Source organism: Dendrobates tinctorius, unplaced genomic scaffold, assembly GCF_039654945.1.
Source record: "Dendrobates tinctorius isolate UK_male_01 unplaced genomic scaffold, ASM3965494v1 ptg000089l, whole genome shotgun sequence".
Lineage (NCBI taxonomy): Eukaryota > Metazoa > Chordata > Amphibia > Anura > Dendrobatidae > Dendrobates > Dendrobates tinctorius.
The window spans coordinates 17,102,389-17,123,831 of NW_027361757.1; the positions used below are offsets into that span (position 1 = coordinate 17,102,389).

The 21,443-nt window shown below is 45.3% G+C and overlaps 1 protein-coding gene across 3 annotated transcripts in view; it reads right to left on the reverse strand.

The window, feature by feature from the left end:
• Positions 1–21,443, reverse strand: part of ANXA7 (annexin A7) — a 91,357-nt gene that overhangs the window by 9,399 nt on the left and 60,515 nt on the right. For all 3 annotated transcript variants that reach the window (XM_073585869.1, XM_073585870.1, XM_073585868.1), the window contains 4 exons: positions 18,643–18,756; positions 16,320–16,490; positions 14,378–14,548; positions 13,980–14,055 (listed from right to left, as the gene is read on the reverse strand). In XM_073585869.1, the coding sequence (XP_073441970.1) occupies positions 13,980–14,055; positions 14,378–14,548; positions 16,320–16,490; positions 18,643–18,756 (532 nt within the window). The remainder of the gene's footprint in view (positions 1–13,979; positions 14,056–14,377; positions 14,549–16,319; positions 16,491–18,642; positions 18,757–21,443) is intronic.

Sequence of the window (21,443 nt, forward strand, 5' to 3'; positions counted from 1 at the left end):
CTGTTTTCCAGGATAGTTTATCTATCTGGGCCTGGTCGATAGGTTCAAATGGAGGGTTCGTTAGACCCTTTGGTACTATATTCAGGTCCCATGTCGGGGCCATGTTGGATGGATTCTGGAAGCTGCTGACATAAACCACTTGATCCATCGATGCTCTGCCAGGCTTTGATCGAAGAAATAACTTAGGGCTGATATTTGTACCTTCAAGGTGCTTGGTTTCAGACCCTTGGATAACCCATCCTGTAAGAAGTCTAGGATCTTTGACACGTTGGGGTGGAAGGGATCTATGGGAGTGGATCCGTACCATGCTGAAAAAAAAGTTTTCCATATTTTGGAATATATGGCATTTGTGATAGGTTTCCTACTTTTTTGAAGTGTAGCTATCACTGCATCTGAGAGGCCTCTGGCTTTTAGAATTGTGGTTTCAGAAACCAGGCTGCCAAGCTTAGGCTGTGTAGAGCCGGGTGAAGGATGGGACCTTGCTGTAGAAGGTCGCGGTCCATGGGCAGGATCAGGGGACCCTCTGAGTTCATCAGTTTTAGAGCTCCGAACCAGCTCCTTTTTGGCCAGAGAGGGGCGATCAGGATAGTGTTAACACCGTCTGTCCTGACCTTTTGCAGAGTTCTTGGTATTAGGGGGATCGGCGGAAAGGCGTATGCCAGTCCGAAGTTCCACGGGTGAGCGAAGGCGTCTACTCTTGAGTGTTTCTCGTTCGGCCCTATGGAGAAATAATGCTTTGTTTTGGCATTCTCGCAAATAGGTCTACCTCTGGGAGACCCCATTTTTTGGTTAAGGTATGGAATACTCTGGCGTTGAGGCTCCATCCCCCTGGATCTAAGTCTGTCCTGCTTAGGAAGTCTGCCTCGGTGTTGTCGGATTCTTTTAGGTAGAGACCTGAAAGGGACTGGAGATTGTGTTCTGCCCAGCTGAATATCCGTGCCGAAACGTTTTGCAGACCAGTATTTTGTGCTGCCCTGATGACGTAGATGGGCCACAGTGGTCATATTGTCAGAGTAAATTCGGACATGGGTTCCCTGGACTAATGTTTCTGCTGCCTTTAGGGCTTCTTCTACCACTCTCAGTTCTCTGTAGTTTGAAGATTGTTTTTCCATGTCTCTGGACCAGATTCCCTGAGATAATACTGCTCCCCAGCCGCGTTTGCTGGCATCTGTTGTGATTGAAGTGATGGGATTTTGTATCCAGGGTGTCCCTTTCGCTAGATTTCCCTGGTTGAGCCACCAGATGAGAGACAGCTTTACGTGCTGGGGTAGGGAGATTCTCGTATTGAGGGTCTCCGGGTCTTTGTTCCAGCGGGAAAGGATATATCTCTGGAGTATCCTTGAGTGGGCCTGGACCCAGGGGACCGCTTGGATGCACGAAGTCATTGACCCCAATGTTGACATTGCAAACCTTATGGTCACTGTTTTCTGACTTTTTAGAGTCCGAACTTTTGATCTCACACCCACCTGCTTGGTGGACGGAAGAAAAGATATTTGGTTGTGGGAATCCAGGAGTATCCCTAGAAAGATCTTCCTGGTTGAGGGATTCAGGTCTGATTTCTCCACGTTTACCATCCAGCCCAGGGACGTCAGGGTCTGCAGGACTGTTTGTAGGTGTTGTCTTAGAATGGTGTTGGAGGGAGCCAAGACCAGGAGGTCGTCTAAGTAAGGGACGACACATATATCCTTCCCTCTGAGGAATGCTACCACTTCTGCCATTATCTTTGTAAAATGTTCGGGGTGCCGAAGAGATGCCGAAGGGTAGAACTCTGAATTGGAAGTGGTGTACTTCCATGTCTAGAGTGACTGCAAACCTTAGATATTGCTAATGGGATGGATGGATAGGAACGTGGTAATAGGCCTCTTGGAGATCTATGGTGGCCATGGCAAAGTCTCGTCCAATCAGTGGTATCGTAGTCTATCGATTCCATCTTGAAGCGTTGGTACCGGACGTATTGGTTTAGCTTCTTCAGGTTGATGATGACCCGGTATTTCCCACTTGGCTTTTTTACTAAGAACAGTCGAGAGTAGTGGCTCTGACCTTGTTCCAGTTCTGGGACTGGAGAGATTACCGCTGATGATAGCATCTTTTGGAGCTCGCCGTGTAGAACCTTTTGTAGTTTTGCTGACGGAAGATGTGTAACTTCCAAATTTTGTGGGGGGGCTGGAGGAAAATTCTATTTTTTCTCCCCATCTGACCGAGTCCAGGATTTTTTGGTTCGTTGTCATCTCCTGCCAGCTCGGGAAGTAATCTGCAATTCTGCCCCCTACTTGCTTGGCGTCATTTTTTGTCTGTCTGAACTGGAATCATGAAAAATATTCCTGCCTCTTCCGCCTTTTGGGTAGCTCCAACGTCCAGTTTTCCCTTTACCCCTGTAATGCGGGGTTTGAGTCTGGGGTAGATGATAGGGTTTTTTTCTTTGGTGGTTTTGGCTCAGGAAGGTTTTTCTTCTTGGTCAGTCACCTTCTCTAATAGTTCGTCCAATGCTGGCCCAAATACGTATTCGCCCTTGAATGGGATAGAGCATAACTTTGATTTTGATAGGATATCCCCACTCCACATTTTTAGCCATAGGGCTCTTCGAGTGGTGTTAGAGAGCACGGACGTTCTTGCCGCAATACGGACCGACTCCGCCGTGGAGTCTGCTAAAAAGGCGGCTGCCTTCTGTAGAAGTGGTAGAGAGGCTAGGAGATCTTCCTTCGAAGTTCCCCTTTTTATATGGTCTCCTAGCTGCTGAAGCCAAAAGGTACAGGGTCCTGGTTACACAGGCCGATGCAACATTTGTTTCCAAGGAAGTCATTGAGGCTTCCCAGGACTTTCTCAAAAGGCTATCCATCTTTCGGTCCAGCGGGTCTTTCAGCTGTGAGGAGTCCTCGAAGGGTAGCGTAGTCTTTTTAGCTACTCTGGCTCCCTGGATATCCACTTTTGGAATCTCAGTCCAAGGTTTCGCGGCTTCTTTGTCCAGGGGAAATCGATCCTTCATTTCGCCCGGGATACTTAGCTTCTTTTCCGGGAGTTCCCATTCTTCCAGGTTTAGACTGGATATTATCGTGGATAGGGAAAACCATTTTCTTCCTGGATTTCAGGCCGCCAAATAGGTCATCCTGCACTGAGCGGGGTTGGCCTATCTTCTACTCCCATTGTGTTCCTGACTGCTGAGAGTAGTTCCTCCATATCATCTGAGGAAAAGAACCACTTATCTTCTGACTGGACTGGGGTTAGTTCACCCTCTTCCCTCCAGTCCGCCGAAACCGATGATTCGGATTCTGAATCTGAGATGTCCTCAGGGTGTATTTCCTCTTCCTTGAGGTCGAGGCCCCCCCGGATGACTGGGAGAAGGTAGACAGGGACGACTGAATTTCCTATCGCATCATCCCTCTTAATTCCTCTATCAGGGATGGTTGTTCCTCCCGTACGATTTTTGCCGTGCACTGCTGGCACAATGTCTTTTTATAATCGGAGGAGAGTTTTTTTTCCTACAGGTGGCGCATTTTCGGCTTGTAGGTTTTTCTTCCATTTTTGGTGTAGGATCCTTGTCTCCCTGAAAGAGAGAGAAGGAGGGGGCCCCTAAGAATGGGTCCTAAACCAAAAAGGTATATACCCTTTTCCGAGTGTACTCACTGGGCCAGGGTTTGAGCTGGGCTCTGCAGACGTATCTTTCAGGGAAGGTGCATCCATCATGCAGACGTTTGTCCTACCTTATGGAGTCTTCCATCAGGGTCCTTAAATAGGAACCGAGATCCAGCTTCCTTTTCCTCATCCAATCTGATGAGATCGCTCCCCCTCAAGTTCCTGGCGCCACTTTCTTTTCCCTTTTTTTTTTTAAATTTCCCGCCAAAATGGAGGTGCGTTCCACTGTGGAACGCGAGGAAGCGATGTCGCGTCTCCGGGCCTCGTGGTGCACGTCACTTCCGGTGCGTGCCGCTCAGGAGAGACAGGCATGTGGTGCATGGGGGGAGCGAATACCGGGCTGGGGAGCTACGGGAGGCGCCCAACTCACCATCCAGCGTTGCCGAGGCGCCGGAGGATGGTGCGGGTACCGCCAGCGGCGGGAGCAGGAACGGGGAGGAAGGTGCAGGCCGATCGACCTAGGCTGCCCGGCTCATGGTAAGGAGAACCCCGGGATGTCGCCGGCCTCATCCACGGATTACATAGCACCTCTTCATTCCTGTTTAGGGACAGGAAAACACTGGGGATTAGAGGAAAAGGAGGGCTATTTAACCTCTTGTTTCCTGTCCCTAATCAGGATGGGGAGGCAACCTCCTATGTGCTGTCATGGAGGGGGATTAGAGAAAATAGCTTACTCACCGATAACGGTGTTTCTCGGAACCCATGACAGCACCACGGAGAGAGGGGATCCGCCCTTCAGGGACAGGAACCTACAGATAAAAAGGACGGTACCTCTCCTCCGCCTTCATTTGGTTACAGAGCATCAGAGGGTCTCCAGGTTAGTTAGACAACAGAAATATATACACAACATAATATTGCTTATCAGAAACACCGTGCCTAAACGGAAACACTCTACGAACAGTAAAACATGCTCACCACACTCGTGAAGGGGAGGGGAATAAGCAGGTGCTGTCATGGGTTCCGAGAAACACCGTTATCGGTGAGTAACTAAGCTATTCTCTCTCACCCATGACAGCACCACGGAGAGAATTACAGAGATTGGTAGCTTAGGGAGGGACCACCGCCTGAAGGACCCTTCTCCCGAAGGTCAGGTCAGACGTAGAGGCTATATCTAATCTATAGTGCCTGAAAAAGGTCGAAGGTGATGACCAGGTGGCCGCCTTACAGATTTGTTCTATTGATACCTCAGATCTTTCAGCCCATGAGGTCGCCATTGCCCTTGTGGAATGGGCTCTCCGCCCCTCCGTGATGGTATTTCGACTGGATGAGTATGCCAGGGCTATCGCATCCCTTATCCACCTTTCCAGGGTACTCTTGGATGCCTTGAGCCCCTTCCGAGGACCCTGGAAACATACAAAGAGCCTTCCTTCCTACAATTTTTGGTGGCCTCTAAGTACTGTACTAAGCACCTTTTAACACCTAAAGTGTGGAATTTTTTCTTCCCCCTTATTTTTTGGATTTGGGCAGAAGGAAGGAAGGACTACCTCTTGGGACCTGTGGAAATGTGATTACACTTTAGGTAAATAGGCCGGGTCAGGTTTTAGGATGACCCTATCCTCTAGAATTTTTGTAAAAGGTGGCCCTGCTGATAAGGCTTGAATATCGCTCACTCTTAGGGCTGATGTTAGTGCCACCAGAAGCACCGTTTTAAGTGATAGGATTTTTAGGGGTGCCGAGTGAATTGGTTCGAACGGAGGGCCTGTCAGTGTTGATAGTACAAGATTCAGGTCCCATGACGGTAACCTTTGACTAGCTCTTGGCCTAGATCTGGTTGCAGCCTTAATAAATCGTGCTACCCAAGGGTTACCTGCCACATCATGGTTATAGAGGGCGCCTAACGCCGCTATTTGTACTTTTAATGTGTTAACCACCAGACCCTGTTCTAGGCCCTTTTGTAGAAATTCTAGGATCCATGCTGTTAAATGGAGGTTCGGTGCCAGAGGATGTAACACTGGGCCCTGCGATAGCAGGTCCGGAAGATCTGGTAGGATCCATGAGTCGGTTACTGAGCGCATTCTTAGCCAGGAAAACCAGGTTCTTTTGGGCCAGAAAGGGGCTATCAGTATCATTCTTGCCCTGTCCTCCCTGACTTTCTTTAGGACCGCTGGAATGAGCATGATTGGGGGAAAGGCATATGTTAGACTGTGTCCACGGGAGCATAAACGCGTCCAGAGTTAGAGGATTCCCTCTGGGATCTAGGGAGCAGAAGGAGTCTACTTTTTTGTTTTTGAAATCGGCAAACAGATCTATGTCTGGGGTCCACCACATTTTTACAATCTGCCGAAAAATCGACCCCTTTAGTACCCATTCCCCTTGTCGTAATTGGGTGCGGCTCAGAAAGTCTGCCCTTTGATTCTCTGCACCCCGGATATGTAGAGTTGATAGAGATAGCAGGTTTGCCTCCACTAGTTTGAGGACTCTGGCGGATGTGTCCATTAGGGCTTGGGACCTGGTTCCTCCCTGATGATTTATATATGCCACTGTGACTCGATTGTCCGAAAGAATGCGGACATGGCGATTCTGGAGCAGGGGTAGGAAGTGTGTTAGTCAAATTGCACCAGTCAAATTTTGTTTAAATGCAGATTGCACATTTTCTGTTAGAACAATAAACCTCATTTGAATCCAGAAATATAACAGAGTCCATCAGTTATTAGATATATGAAACTGAAATAGCTGTTGCAAAAACCAAAATTGTTATAAAGAAAAAAGATTAACATTAATAGGGGTGCCCAAACTTTAACATATGACTGTAGTATTAATCCCGTTTCTAGACAATTTCCTATGTCTTGTTCCCTTATATGAGCCATCATCTCTGCTACTATTTTGGTAAATACCCGCGGGGCTATCAATAATCCGAACGGCAGGGCTCTGTACTGGAATTCTTAGACCTTGCCCTTCATTGAGACGGCTACCCGAGATATTTTCTGGAGTCTTTGTGTATAGGGACGTGATAATAGGCGTCGCTTAGATCTAACACCGTCATGTAGCAGTTTGGGAACAGGATTTTGATGGTGGACCTGATAGAGCTTCAAAATGCAGTCTGATTCCTGACGTATTCGTTTAACTTTTTCAGGTTTAGGATCGTTCGAAAGGTGCCGTCCGGTTTGGTTACTAAAAAAAAGCGGGGAGTAGAACCCTCTGCCCATATCTTGCAGGGGAACCTCCTGGAGGATTCCTTTTTTTACTAGGCCTAGGACCTCGCTTTCCAGCGCTTCTTGTTCTCTCATACTGGATCTCAGCGGCGTTATTACATACTTTTGGGGTGGAAGAGAGAGAGTCTATTTTTAGGCCCTTCTGGATTAGGTTTACTATCCATGGGTTGTTTGAGATTCTCCTCCAGGCTGGAAGAAAGAGGGTTAACCTCCCCCCCCCCCCCCCCCCACCCTGGGTGTACTGTCACTTGGGGGGCTTTTTGTCCCGGGAGGAGTTACTAAAGAACCCTCTCTCTCTTCTTTTGTCATCCCATTTTTGTTCCCTCGGTGGTCTCCTCTGAAAAAAACCTCCTATTCCGAAAGGGTCTTTTAAATGCTGCTGGCCCCAAATTTGGGAACCCTTTCTTCTTAGCCCCTGCTTTCTGGAGGATGTCATCTAATGTCTCCCCAAAAAGGAATTTCCCTTCACAGGGGATTGAACATAATTTAATTTTAGTCTGTAGGTCCCCTGGCCAGCTTTTAAGCCATAATGTCCTTCAGGCCGCGTTTGAAAGTGCTGCTGTTTTGGACGATAGCCTGACTGAATCGGCCGATGAGTCTGCTAGGAATGCAGCCGCTCCTCTTACTACTGGGATAAGATCTTAGATTCTATCTCTTGGTGTCCCTTCCCTCAGCCGTTTCTCAAGTTGGCCCACCCATACCATTAGGGCTCTTGAGGTACCTGTCGCCGCTATTGCTGGCCTGAGGTTACCGCCTGCTGACTCCCATGCCCCCTTTAGAAAGTTATCTGCCTTTTTATCTAGGGGGTCCCTGAGGGTGCCCATGTCCTCAAAGGGAAGGGCGAATTTCTTGGAGGCCTTTGCGACTGCTACGTCGAGCTTCGGGGCTTTATCCCTTGACGTAGATGCCTCCTCTTCAAAGGGATATTTTCTTTTAAGGGAAGGGACCGTAGTATTTTTCCTGTCTGGCTTATCCCATTCCTTTTTGATTAGACCCCTGACAATTTCATTAAGCGGAAATACTCTCCGTTTTTTCTGGCCCAGTCCCCCGAACATTATGTCCTGGACTGTTTCATCCGGCCTGGGGTCCAATACCCCCATGGTAGACCTTACAGCTTTTACTAGTTTGTCTACCTCTTCTAGGGGAAAACAGTGACGCCCTCCTGTTTCCTCGTTTGAGGATGAGGAGCCGTATTCTGAGGATTTAGACGAGATTTCTCCGGACATGGAAGAGTGACTGGGAGGTTTCTATCGTCTTTCTTCCTCGTTTTGTCCCTATGCTTAAAGGATACGAGGGCGCTCTGGACCTCTGATTTGATTGCGGCCTTTAGGTCGGATGCGAAATCCGGAGTCTCCTGACAAAGAATCTCTTTTGTGCAGGACTCGCATAGTTTTTTCTCCCATGATACAGGTAGGGGTCTAGTGCAAGTGGGGCATTCCCTGTTCTTTTTCGCTTTCTTCTTTCCCTAAGGGAGAGCGATTTGTATTACAAGGGTGAACATTCACAAAGATCACTTACCCCAAAAGGTGCGCGGCTGCAGGTACCGGTTCGGGAGACGGAGTCAGGTCCTGTATAGGCTGACCTCCTGGTGGCGATTTGCTCCTTGCTGCTGACGTACTATGCCGTGTGGAGTGACTGCTGGAACGGCCCTCTCTGTTTCATTCCTTTTGTCGGTGGTGGTGGTGCTGCTGCTTGAGCTGCTGTCTGGCATGCTGCTCCTGTTGCTGGTCGCTATCCTACATTATTAGGATCGCTTCCAGCCAGGAGTTTCTGCAGCCACCATCTTTAAATTTGCCGCCCCCGTGACGTCACTGCTCCCATCCTGCATCGCGCTGGTCGGGGAGCGCGCTCCTGCGCATGCGCCTGACTCAGGGACCCGGAAGTCCGCCTCTACTTCCGGGGCAGCGGCCATCTTGGTACTCTCCATACCATGGCGCTGCCCGCACTTCCACCGTGTCCCCGCGAGCCACAATCTCCTTTCTGGAGCGGCGACTCCGGCGTCTCCCCCCCCCGATCACCCGGTAGCCCGCATCGGCCCCAGCGGTGGCGGCTTCGGGCACCGTTCCTGCCACAACGGGCCTCCCTGCTGCCGAATACCGGACAGGCCAGCCCCGGACTCTCTTGAACGCAGGTACGCCATACTGTGGGTCCCCCCGTCAGGGACAGGAACCCAACTGAAGGCGGAGGAGAGGTACCGCCCTTTTTATCCCCTCTCTCTGTGGTGCTGTCATGGGTGAGAGAAATAACCTTCATTATACACACCTGGGGGGGCGGTCCGATGGGTGTCGCAGGTCCAGCGCCTCCCATCTTCTTGCAACGCAAGAAGATGGGTGGCGCCGGACCTGCGACACCCATCGGACCGGACCGCATAATGACTATTTTGCAGACTATAAGATGCAATTTTTTTTCAAAAAGTTTTTGGGGTGGAAAGTGGAGTGTGTTTGTCTTATAGTTCGTATGTACATGACTCTGGCTGTGCGGTGGGGGGAGGAGGACTGCGGCAAAGGCGTGGGTCACAGGAAGTAGGAGCCACGACTGTGTGCCCGCCGTTAGAAAGTAATAAATATGCACTGCTCCCCACGCCCGTAATTCTTGCAACCTCTCTGCACTAAAGGCAATGCCGAGAGCTGTGACATTTTCACAAGGGAAAATAGGTAAAAACGACCACAGTTTGTTACACTACTGCTAATGCTACTGCTGCTACTACTGTTTATCCACTGTGAGGCTGTGTGCACACAGTGTTTTTGATGCATTTTCAGTGGGCCAAATACGCTATGGAATCCTTATTCAAGCTAATTCAAAGACAATCATGAAGTGTTGCGCACATGATCAGTAATTTCCTTGAGTATATGCAGTGCGTTTTTTCATGCAGCATGTCTTTCTCATGCAGCAGTGGTGCCGTAAGGATAAGCATCGGAGCTGATCAGCTGATTGTCTCCGGTGAACTCACACGGCAGCTCAGCAATACACTGACAGGAGGTAATCACTCCAGCAGTGTATCACCGGCTGTCTTTGAGAGCAGTCACATCAGTGACTGCTCTCATAGTCATCGGGATCGTCGTGGGACATTATGGATTATATTCTCCGCAGACAGGTGAGGAATATTGTGGTTTATGGTTTTATTTTTATTGCATGAGATGTTGGCTTCGGTGGATTAGGTGGTCGGTGTTTTAAATAAGGTTGAGTGTCATTTCAAATAAAGGACTTTATTCTGGGTGTCTGTTTAAATACAGTATCATTATGGGGTTACTAATGGATAGGTGTCTTGTAGACACCTCTCCATTACTAACCTGTGGACTTGATGTCACCTGACAATACAAAGGTGACATCAACCCCACAAATATGAACCCCATTTGCCACTGCTACAGGGCAAGGCTAAGTGCCAGAATTGGCGCATCTATAAGATGCACCATTTCTGGGGCAGTGGGGCAGCTGAGAGCTGATGTTTTTAGCCTGGGGGGTGGCCAATATTCATGGCCGCTTCCTAGGCTACTAACATCAACCCACAGCTGTCTTCCTAGCCTTTGCTGGTTAGATTTTATAGGGGGACCCCATGTAAAGTAGCCAGTAAAGGCTAAGCAAACAGATGTGAGCTGATATTAATAGTCTGGGAACCTTTATGGCTAATGGTTCCTTCCCAAATTATTAACATCAGCCGTCTGCTTTCCCTCTGCTGGTTATTAAAGTTACGCGGGAGCCTACACAAATTTCTTTAAAATTAGCAGTTGCTGTTTGGTTACAGCCTAAGTAAGTTCGTTCTGTTAATGCTCCTACAGTGTGTGTGTGTGTGTCTCTCTATTTCTCGATCTCTCTGCTTAGTAATTGAGGGTGTCCGGGTGACACCTTTTCATTACTAAGCCTAGGACTTGGCGTCAATGACAGCTGCTGACACCAAGCCCTAATCCCATTACCCTTATGCCACTGCATCAGCATGAAAAAGGTGGTGGTGTTGAACCAAGAAATTACATCATTTTTTTTTTTTGTTAAATATCTTTCTTTAGCTCAAAAAAAGCCTTCATTGCTGTACAAAAATGCATGCAAAAACATGCATTTTTCCTAGGAAGAGATGCAGAAACCTTGCAGAAATTTCTGCAAGCCAATACTCAATGTGCACATAGATTAAGACTCAGGAGCGACGGAGCGCGATATGACTTTTGGAGCACAGATTTTCTTACAATAGTTTGCAGAGTCCCCAAGTGCCAGAAGAGCAGAAACCTCCTGCAATTGATACCAATTTAGAAATTACACCCCACTGGGAATTTATCTAAGAGTGTAGTGACGATTTTCACTGTTTTCCAGAAAGAAGCAACAATGGATGTTGCAAAGTGAAAGCGTATGGGCTCTACAATGGCATATTTTCATTGCGTCCAGCTCATGCTTCTGGAGATACACCCCGTAAATCAAGTTGGCATTACTGTAGTGATGAGAGCCTAACGTGGACACCAACTGTGGTGTAGGCACATTGCGTGGCGACCTTTGAATTTTGGAGTGCAGAGTTTGATGGATTTCTTTTGGTGGGATGCTACCAGTAAAGGGATCCATTCACTAATGAGACAGCAGAGTTACTCTAGGACTGGCTTTATCACAGGTCAGAAGCCGTGCAGAGCAGCTCTATCTGCCTCATTATAAGGAATTTTCCACCGGCGTTCCGTCTGAATCACATATTTCACAGATTTAAAAGGAAATCCCAATGCAAGCGCTCAGAATAAAATGCAGAATAAATGTGAAAAGACAAAAAGCTTGATCAGCACCTTCATATAGTGTGAACAAGGCAAGCTGAAATGATTTCATAACATACAAAAAAAAAAAATGGACACAGCAGCTCTCTATAAGATATATGCAAACACTGAAAACATGAGATCTAAACCACACTGTTGCAGAGTAAAATGTACTTACAAAAAATAAAGGTTCTTAGCACATAAATTAGCCATTTCATGTGAGCATGGTGAGGTGACCTCCTCCTGATGGATCCTATCCTCCTAAACATGCCTCTCTCATGTTATAAACTTATCATTTTAAATGGGCGGGTAGGAACAGTCACTAATTAAAAGCACCCTTAGGCTGAGGAGGAGTGCAGAGTCAGGAAGGAGGTTGTAACAACTAGGGCTGTGGCGTCGGAGTTGGTATAAAATGGACCGACTCCTAAAACATCTAATAAATTGGGTACAGTAGTACAATGCAGATGTGCTGTAAAGGTTTTCATAAGAATTTGGGAAAATGAAATGTCCTATAAATGTCTGTTCTGTTCCTGATGTAAGGATCTCGGCTTTTAGTGCAGATGAATCTGTGCTGCACTTTCTGTACATGCTCAGTAGTGAGGCCAAGTTGGGGATTCGGAAGTCAGGGAAATCGAGGAGTTGGAGGTTTGGCTTAGGCCTCTTTCACACTTCAGTTTTTTCATGTCAGTCATAATCCGCCAATTTTTGAAAAAAACGGATCCGCCAAAAATGAGGCGGATCAGTTTTATTTCCTCCATAGACTTACATAATTGGCGGATCTTGACTGTGAACAGGTCAAGCTGCATGTTTTCAGTGTTTGCATATATCTTGGCCCTTACAGAGTGCTGCTGTGTATTTTTTGCAGCATAAATGCGAGCTGAGCCTTACTTCGATCTTAGGCAGAATGAACAAAAGCAGCAGATGAAGAATTGGCTTTATATATAGATTTTTTTTTATGCCATTCCTCGTGCGGTTTAAGAGATTAGACTGCTTTGTTCTTTGGGTCGGTGCAATTAGCGACACCAGATATACATTTGTTTTTGTTTGGCTACTGTCACACACACACTGAACTTTATTTTGCCAATTTGCCTAGCCATATTTTGAGCGCTATAATTTTTCTTTATGTCTTCCGACTGTCATGTAAGTGCTTGATTTTTTGCAGGACGAGATGGAGCTTTTATTGGTACCATTTTCAGGCACATAATATTTTTTGATCGTTTCTATTTTGATTTTTGGGAGGCAGAAAAAACAGAAACCAGCAATTCAGAAATCTTTGGGCCAGTATGATTACAGAGATACCACATACATGTATACATACTTTTTAAATGTTTTGTCACTCCTATACAATAAACACATTTTATAGTAAAAATATTGTTTTTGTCATCACTATATTCTAAGAGCTATAGCTTTTTTTCTCTCTCCGCTGATAAGAGCTGTATGCAAGCTTGTTTTTTTGCAGGATAAAATTACGTTTTCAGCTATACCATTTTTATTTACTTTTTTTGGTGGTAAGATGAAAAATAGTTATTGCTAATTATTTTTTTTACTGTGTTCAGGACACAGTGATACCAAATGTGTACTTTATTATTTTTTTTTTTGTGTATACATGAATAGATGTATTTAATTGTGTAATATTTTGTCATTTTGTGGGGTTTTTGTGTATAATAATTTTACATTTTTTCCTTAACTTTTGTTACTTGGTCCCTCTGCGGGACTAAACTTTTATTACACTGATCACTGGTTTCATGCATTTCAGTAGAGATTACATTGGCAGAACGCCTGTTAAACACTGCCTATGGCAAGGGTCTAACAGGCCACCATGCCTGGCACATTGACCTCTGGATGCCATGATAACCATCAGCTCCCCATTATTTTGTCACAGAGGAGCCAACAGGGGTGAGAGAAGGAGCCTCCTCCCTCACAACCTTCCAAATGTTTCCATCGATAACAGCAAATTGGAGAGTTAATGATACAGTGGCGGCACAGATTCTGGTTGTTACCACAGAAGCTCAGCTGTCCGCTATGCTGAGCTCCCGGCGGTGATCGTGCAGGGCAGTGCTGCTCTTTCACCACTTACCGCCACTTAGATTCACTAACCGATCAGGGACTGCTGTAAATGGTACCTGCATCTCTAGCCGTGCCGGTCAGCTGTCAGTGACTGCTACCGGCACAGAGCTGTCACCATGTGTTTTCACTCAGTGGCAGTTTAAATCCATGACTGATATAGCACATGAGCAGGTGACCGTTCTCGCATCATCATCTGCTATACCAGTCATTGGTCGTTAACCCCTTAACTACTTTTCCTTGGGATAGGGAAAAGCATCATAACAGGCCAATGCCTACAACTATTACCCTATGGTGTCAGAAGAGGCAACGACTATTTACTTCAGTTTTATCACCCTCCATGCATCTGTCACATATCAAGAGTAACTTTTTTTTCTGGATTTACAATAAAAGTACCTTAGATATTTTTACATACCGATTGCTTTTAATCCATCTTCTATGTGTCCAGAGAATTCTCTTCCTATGGCACTTAATAAGTCACGCTTTGAAATCTGTAACAGATCATGAAGTTAGCTTTATAAAAAAAAAAATAATAATTTGTGCCAAGGGTAAACTTTGTCCATTAATTTAACAAGTACCTTTGAGTTCTAATTTTCACTTCTTTTTTTCCTCCTTGATACTTTGTGTTACCTTTTTCACTTGTCAAGTTTAAACTGATAGTCCCAAGAACAAACTGCACTTAAAGTATGCCTGATTTATTTTTCACTAATAAGTTACAGAATGGAAAGTCAAAAATCCAGCCTGCTGATTACCTGATCAGTGTATTTGCAAATCATTCAATTAAAACTCTGACAAAAAACAAAATTTACTTACTCTGGCGTAAGCGTCTGCCACAGCCTTCAACTGTGGGAAGCTGCGACTTGCCAGCACCAAATTAAAGGACGACTCGTCTGTTCCCATTTTTCCTTCACCAGCTTGGTAAAGACGCTGGGCATCTTGCTCAGCTTGTTGCACGTTAACAGTCTGGCTTTCATCTCTATTTCCCTAAGGGTAGAGAGTAGATCATTTTGAAAAAGGCAACTAATGTAATATCAAGCAAAGAAAAAAAAAAAAAAAAAAAAAAAAATCACAAACTAAAAACATGAAAGGTCAAGTCATTCACATTGCGTTTTTTTATACAAATTTTAAGCTATGAGATTTCAGAAATCTCATGCACAAATTGTTTTTTCCTGACTGAAGATGCAAATTTCCAAAAATCGGTAGGATGTCACTTCTTACTTCTTTCACAGTTTTTTCACCCATAGAAAGCAATGAGTAAGTGCAAAAATGCAGCAGGTATCAGGTTTTGCTGCGTTTAGTGAATAAAAAGCAGGTACAGCAAGATGTGAAACATTTATTTTTGTGATTTTCCCAAGTTTAAACCATAATATGTTGGTCTCCTTACCCGAGAATAGCAGTTAGGATTAGTACAATTTAATTAAATTAGTGATGAGATGACAGTAAACACTGTCCAACCAAGGTGTGAAATTGAACAATACCTGATCAATGCAAGGGCTGGCCAAAGTGTAAAAGTAAACAGTGTCCTACATACTCAATGCTCTCCTAATGTCTTAGGTAAACTATGTCCAACCAAGACCAATTGAAATCCCCCCCAGTGTTACATTTGTATAATTGTGTATTTTTCCATTAACTAACTTTTTTGTTCAGAATAGTCACTATTTTCAGACCATCTTTTTCCACTAAATAATTTGAGCAAATTGCCCTTTTTTCCAAAAATTGTTTATATGTGGTGACCTGTGTTCATGCTTCTGTGGTGGAAGCAAAGCTGAACTTTGGTATTCTGAAAAAAGCAGCAAAACAGACTTTTTGCAAGCAGCTTCTTTACTGCCAAGAGAGCAGGTTTTGCATGCAGAAAGAAAAAAAAGCAAAAATGCAACGTGTGAACATTGATCAAAACAAGTTAGGCTGAGACCATAGCACTCTGCTGGATTAATTTCATGACAAACAACAAAAAGGTGTCCAATAGCACAGATTACTTCCTGAGGCCAATGGTCCCAAGACTCCTCCTCGAACGCCTCCCAAAGCAGTGGTGGGGCTTCAGTAGTTCCAAGCTTTAAGGCTCGTGCACCTGAACTTAAATTGTTATATTCTATGGGTCTGTGCAACTGTTAGGTTTTTACTTCAGACAGAGTGGTCCAAGGGAAAATAAAAAAATTATAGTAAACATGCCCAATTTGGGTCCGACACTCTGATCAAAATTTGTAATGCAAGTGTACATGGATCTGTGAAAAACATCGGACTGCACCGATGAATGACTTCCAAGTGCAGTTAAATTTTCACAGACTGACAATTCCCCCCCCCCCCCACCTCTGAAAACTGAGGCCACTCAGATCAGAGTCTCATCTGTATAATCGGACCTCATGCTGAAAACTATACCTCTGAACCGCCCCAGCGCTCCTCTTGGGAGAGTAGGGAAGCTTTGCCCCCCCCATTGAGGTCCTAATCTCTTATATTCCCCAGAATCCTCCTTCTGGCTGCATGCATTGGAATACATTGCCAACCACGCCTTAGGGCAAAGGAATGTTAGTGCTGATGTATCGTCAACATGGCAGTCATTTGGGGGCACTGCAGCACGTGACATCAGCACAGGATTACATTGCAGCTGTGAGGGGAGTCTTGTAACTGCCAGATGCTGAGGGAAAGTGGAGCAGCAAAGTGACCTGGCCTGCTGATTCCAAGTTAATGCAAGAGGAAAAAAAAAGTGCAAGGAGACAACCCCTTTAAAGCAAAGCATTGAGAGAGTTACTCAGCTGACCTGGCACATAGACACTAAAAGCCTCTCAAAATGACCAGAGGTATCAGATCGCACATCCTTCTCAATGTCTCGCCCAAACTCTGACTTGTAACATGCAACAATGTTCCGGATTTCACTATTTGTCCTGCTGCACAAGATCTCAATGAGCACACCTTCCTTCGTTCCTGCTCCCTAGAATAAAAACAAAGAATAATTACAAATACAATAAAACACATTGTTACTTTTACAATGCCTACAAGAGATGATCATGAAGAACACACAAATCGCACGTAGCAACATTTTAATGCACCACTAGTGTTTTGTTCATTTCAGTTCTGGAGTGGTGCTACTAATCTAAGTTCCCTTATCCTAGTGTTATACTTACCAACCTCTGTCTTCAGCTCTTCCCGGTGCCATACCCACATCTTGTGACTGCTACAACTCACTGGCCGGATGTCAGAGGTACCGGTCACAATCTCTCAGTGTAAGTCTACGAGAGCCTTGTGCTGGGCCTTGTTCTGGCCCTCAGACTTAGGCCTTGGTTACACTTGCGAGAAACTCGCACCTCAATACCCTGCACTGCCGCCGGTACTCGGGACCGAAGTGTGTGGCTGCATGTATTTCTATGCAGCTGAGCACTCCGGTCCCGAGTGCCGGCGGCAGTGCAGGGTATTGAGATGCAAGACTCGTGCGAGTTTCTCGCAAGTGTGACCCCGGCCTTATACTGAGCTGTGACTTCTGCATCGTCCAGGTCACAACCTACAGAAGATGACTGGAGCAGTTATAAAAGATGAAGACAGGCTGTAAGTATAATACTGGGGACAGGGAACTTTAGTTAGTAGCACCACTCCTGCTCTGCAATAAAGGGGAAAACCCTGCTGAAGTGGTGCTTTAACTGCTTCATGACATGCGCTGTATTAGTACAGCTCATGTCGTGTTCCCCTCTTTTGATGTGGGCTCCGATCCACCTGCGGCTATTAACCCGTTAAATGCCGCTATAAAACTTTGACAGCGCCATTTAACGCACGCTTCCAGCCATCGGGACGCAAATCCACCCACTGGTGACGTGATCGCGTGTCATTGGTGGGTTGACGTGACAACCAAAGGTCTCCTGGAGACCTCTATGGTTGTCACTGCCGGATTGCTAGAAGAGCCACCCGGTGGTCGGCGCTCATTGCAAGTCAGTAAATCTACTACATACAGGTGATCTGATCATCGCCTCTATGTCGTAGAGCCAATTGGGTTATGGTAGCTTCTAGTCTATTGAAGCATGGCAAAAGTTAAAAAAATGTTTAAAAATATTAAAAAAAAAAAAAAAAAAATATAATATATAAAAGTTCAAATCACCCCCCTTTCACACCAATCAAATTAAAACTAACACATTTGGTATCGCCGCATTCAGAATCACCTGATAAAAAAAAAAAAACAAAAAAAAAAACACATGAATGCTAAACACCGTAGCGAGAAAAAAGTCAAAACAGAATTAAGTTTTTTTGGTCACCGCAATATTGCATTAAAATGCATTAACTGGTGGTCAAAAGATCGTATCTGCATCAAAATGGTATCATTAAAAACATCAGCTCGGCACACAAAAAAGTAAGCCACCACCCAACCCGAGATCACGAAAAATGGAGATGCTATACAGGCATCGGAAAATGGTGCAAATTTTTTTATTTTTTTTAAAAAACAAAAGTTTGTCTTTTTCTTTTTTTTCCCCCCCCATCACTTAAATGAAAAAGAACCTAGACATGTTTGGTGTCAATGAACTCGTAATGACCTGGAGAATCATAATAGCAGGTCAGTTTAGCATTTGGTGAACATGGTAAAAAAAAAAAAAAAAAATATCCAAAAAAAGTTTTTGAGTACACAATATGGTAAAACCAATAGTGTTGTTCAAAAGTACAACTTATCTCGCAAAAAACAAGCCCTCACATTGCCATATTGATGGAAATATAGAAAAAAAAAAAAGTTATGACTGTGGGAAGAAGTGGAGCGAAAACGAGAAAGGGCTGCGGCATGAAGGGGTTAAAGTGTAACTGTTGTGCATTTATTATGTTAGACATCTTAAAGCCACATGTATGAAGTAAAAAAGAAAAAAAGAATTGTGCATGGTCATTAAGGGGTAAAAAGGTCTTATTTTTAAACTAGTTCTTTATTTCAGTAAGAGGGTAATCACTAAAACCACAGAAGACATAGGAAACAGCCAGTATCCGGATAATGGTGTCATACATGTGCAGTCACATGAGAGAGTCACTTACACAGCAACATTTACTCTGCCATGTGCACTGTGACATTTGCCTTTTTCCAAAAGCCATTGTACTACAAGTGTAACATGTAGCATTACCTTCATGGCATTGTGCAAGCTCCAGGCATCATAATATGTTGGAGGCATAAAGAGTGCGATGATGAGTTCCTCAACATGGCCGCTCAGTTCAGACTTCAAATCTTTAATCAAGTCCTACATATAAAAAAAATAAAAGATAATATATAACCCTGTGATAAATCATATTAGTAAGTGATCAAGCATATATCCAAAGAGTCTAAATAACAAATTTAGCCTGCAAACGGCATCATTAGGTTTTTCTTATATAGCATAAGCTCAAGGGCGCGCGCATACACACAATCCTAAAGAGTGATTGCATATGTATGCCGCCAGCCACAGCATCTGAGGCGCATCCTACTGAGACGTCTAATGGCCACAAGGTTTTGAAAACAAATAGTGCAGCCATTGTGCATCGCAGTGGGCAAAGGTTCAGACGCATGCAATCGCCAATTTAAAAAAAAAAAAGTCTTAGTTACTCACCGGTTAACGGTATTTTTCGGAGTCCATGACAGCACCACCTGAGAGAGGGGATCCGCCCTTCTTAGGAACAGGAAAACCTACAGATACAAAAGGGCGGCACCTCTCCCACGCATCAGTTGGATTACAGAGTATAAAAAGAGGACCTCCAAGGTTAATGCATAATTATATGTACAACAATATCAACACTTAAATCTTTATCACCCGTGGATATGTACAAAGGGAAGACGTGCACACCCAAATTAACTAAGGGAAGGGAATCTATGGGTGCTGTCATGGACTCCGAAAAATACCGTTAACCGGTGAGTAAATAAGACTTTATTCGGTCGTCCATGACAGCACCACCTGAGAGAATTACAGAGAGTAATCACTACTTTAGGGGGGGACTACAGCCTGCAGAACCCTGATACCGAAGGAGAGGTCTGCAGAGGCACCCAAGTCTAGTCTATAATGACTATAAAAAGTGTTCGGAGAGGACCAAGTGGCCGCCTTACAAATCTGGTCGATGGAGACTTCCGACCTCTCGGCCCACGAGGTTGCCACGGCTCTGGTGGAATGCGCCTTCAATTTCTCCGGAGCTACTCTACCTTTTGAGGCATAAGCTAACGAGATTGCTTCTCTAATCCACCTGGCTAGAGTACTTTTGGACACCCTAAGACCTTTCCTAGGGCCTTGGTAGGAGACAAAGAGAGCATTGTCTTTCTTCCAGGGATCGGTAGCCGCTAGATACTCCAAGAGGCATCTCCTAACATCTAAAGTGTGTAGCTTCTCCTCTTTCTCATTAGTTGGTTTAGGGAGGAAGGATGGAAGGACTACTTCCTGCGACCTATGAAAGCTGGAGGCTACTTTTGGTAAATACGCTGGGTCGGGTCTAAGTATTACCCTATCCTCCTTTACCTGAAGAAAAGGTGGGCGCCTAGACAATGCCTGAATGTCGCTTACCCTACGGGCTGACGTTATGGCTATTAGGAAAGCTATTTTGAGGGACAGGCTCCTAATAGAGGCCGACGGGATGGGTTCAAATGGCGCTTCTGTCATAGCTGTGAGGACTAGGTTCAAATCCCATGGCGTGAGTCTATTCTTTACTATTGGTCTGGATCTACTCGCTGCTTTGATAAATCTTTTGACCCAATAATTAGCCGCGATGTTGCAGCTAAAGAGGGCCCCTAAGGCGGATACCTGTACTTTAAGGGTACTGGTGGAGAGACCCAAGTCCAGCCCTTTTTGTAAAAATTCCAAGATCTGGCCTATGGGGACGGAATCACCAGTATTTACATTTGAGCTTTCGAGGAACCTTTCCCAAATTCTGACGTAAATCTTAGTTGTTACTACTTTCCTACTTTTTAGTAGAGTGTCAATTAGGTCTGGAGAGAAGCCTTTACTTTCTAGCAGTGACCGCTCAAATTCCACGCTGTGAGATGTAGGCCAGCCACCTGAGGGTGGAAGACTGGGCCCTGGGACAGAAGGTCCGGGAGAACCCAAGGATCGTCTACCGACATGATCCTGAGGTTCGAAAACCATGCTCTTCTGGGCCAGAATGGGGCGATGACTATGACCCTTGCTCTGTCTTTCCTGATCTTCCTCAGCACTAGAGGAAGTAGAGATAGGGGAGGAAAGGCGTAGGCTAGCCTGAAGTCCCATTTTATCAGAAGCGCATCTACTGCCAGAGGAGTCTCCCTGGGGTTTAGGGAGCAAAACTGTGTCGTTTTCGAGTTCTCCTTGGTGGCGAATAGATCCACCTCTGGCTGACCCCATCTCTGGACAATCTGAACGAAAATGGAGGTGTTTAAGGCCCACTCTCCTTGTTTTAACAGATTGCGGCTTAGGAAATCTGCCGCGATGTTCTCTTTCCCTCTTATGTGAAGAGCCGTGAGAGATAAAAAATGACGCTCTGCTAGCTGGAACAACTGTCCTGCCACCTTCATCAGAGTTCTGGATCGAGTTCCGCCTTGGTGGTTGATATAGGCCACGGCCACTCGATTGTCCGATAGAACTCGTACGTGATGGCCCTGTAGATACATAAGGAGCTCTTTAGCTGCGAGTACTACCGCTGTTAATTCTTTCAAATTAGAAGACATTTGTATCTGATCTCGTTCCCATAGGCCCTGGACCAGAATTTCTTCCATATGTGCCCCCCAACCGGAAGGACTTGCATCCGTGGTGACCACGCGGGTAATGTTATACTCCCAAGGGACCCCTCTAGACAAGTTATTTCTTTCTAGCCACCATTCCAGGGACTCTATTGTGTTTCTAGATAAGGTCAGTCGACCTTCTAAGTTACCCCCAAGAATCCTCTGATACCATAAAACTTCGCCCTGTAGAGTTCTCGTATGAACTTGAGCCCA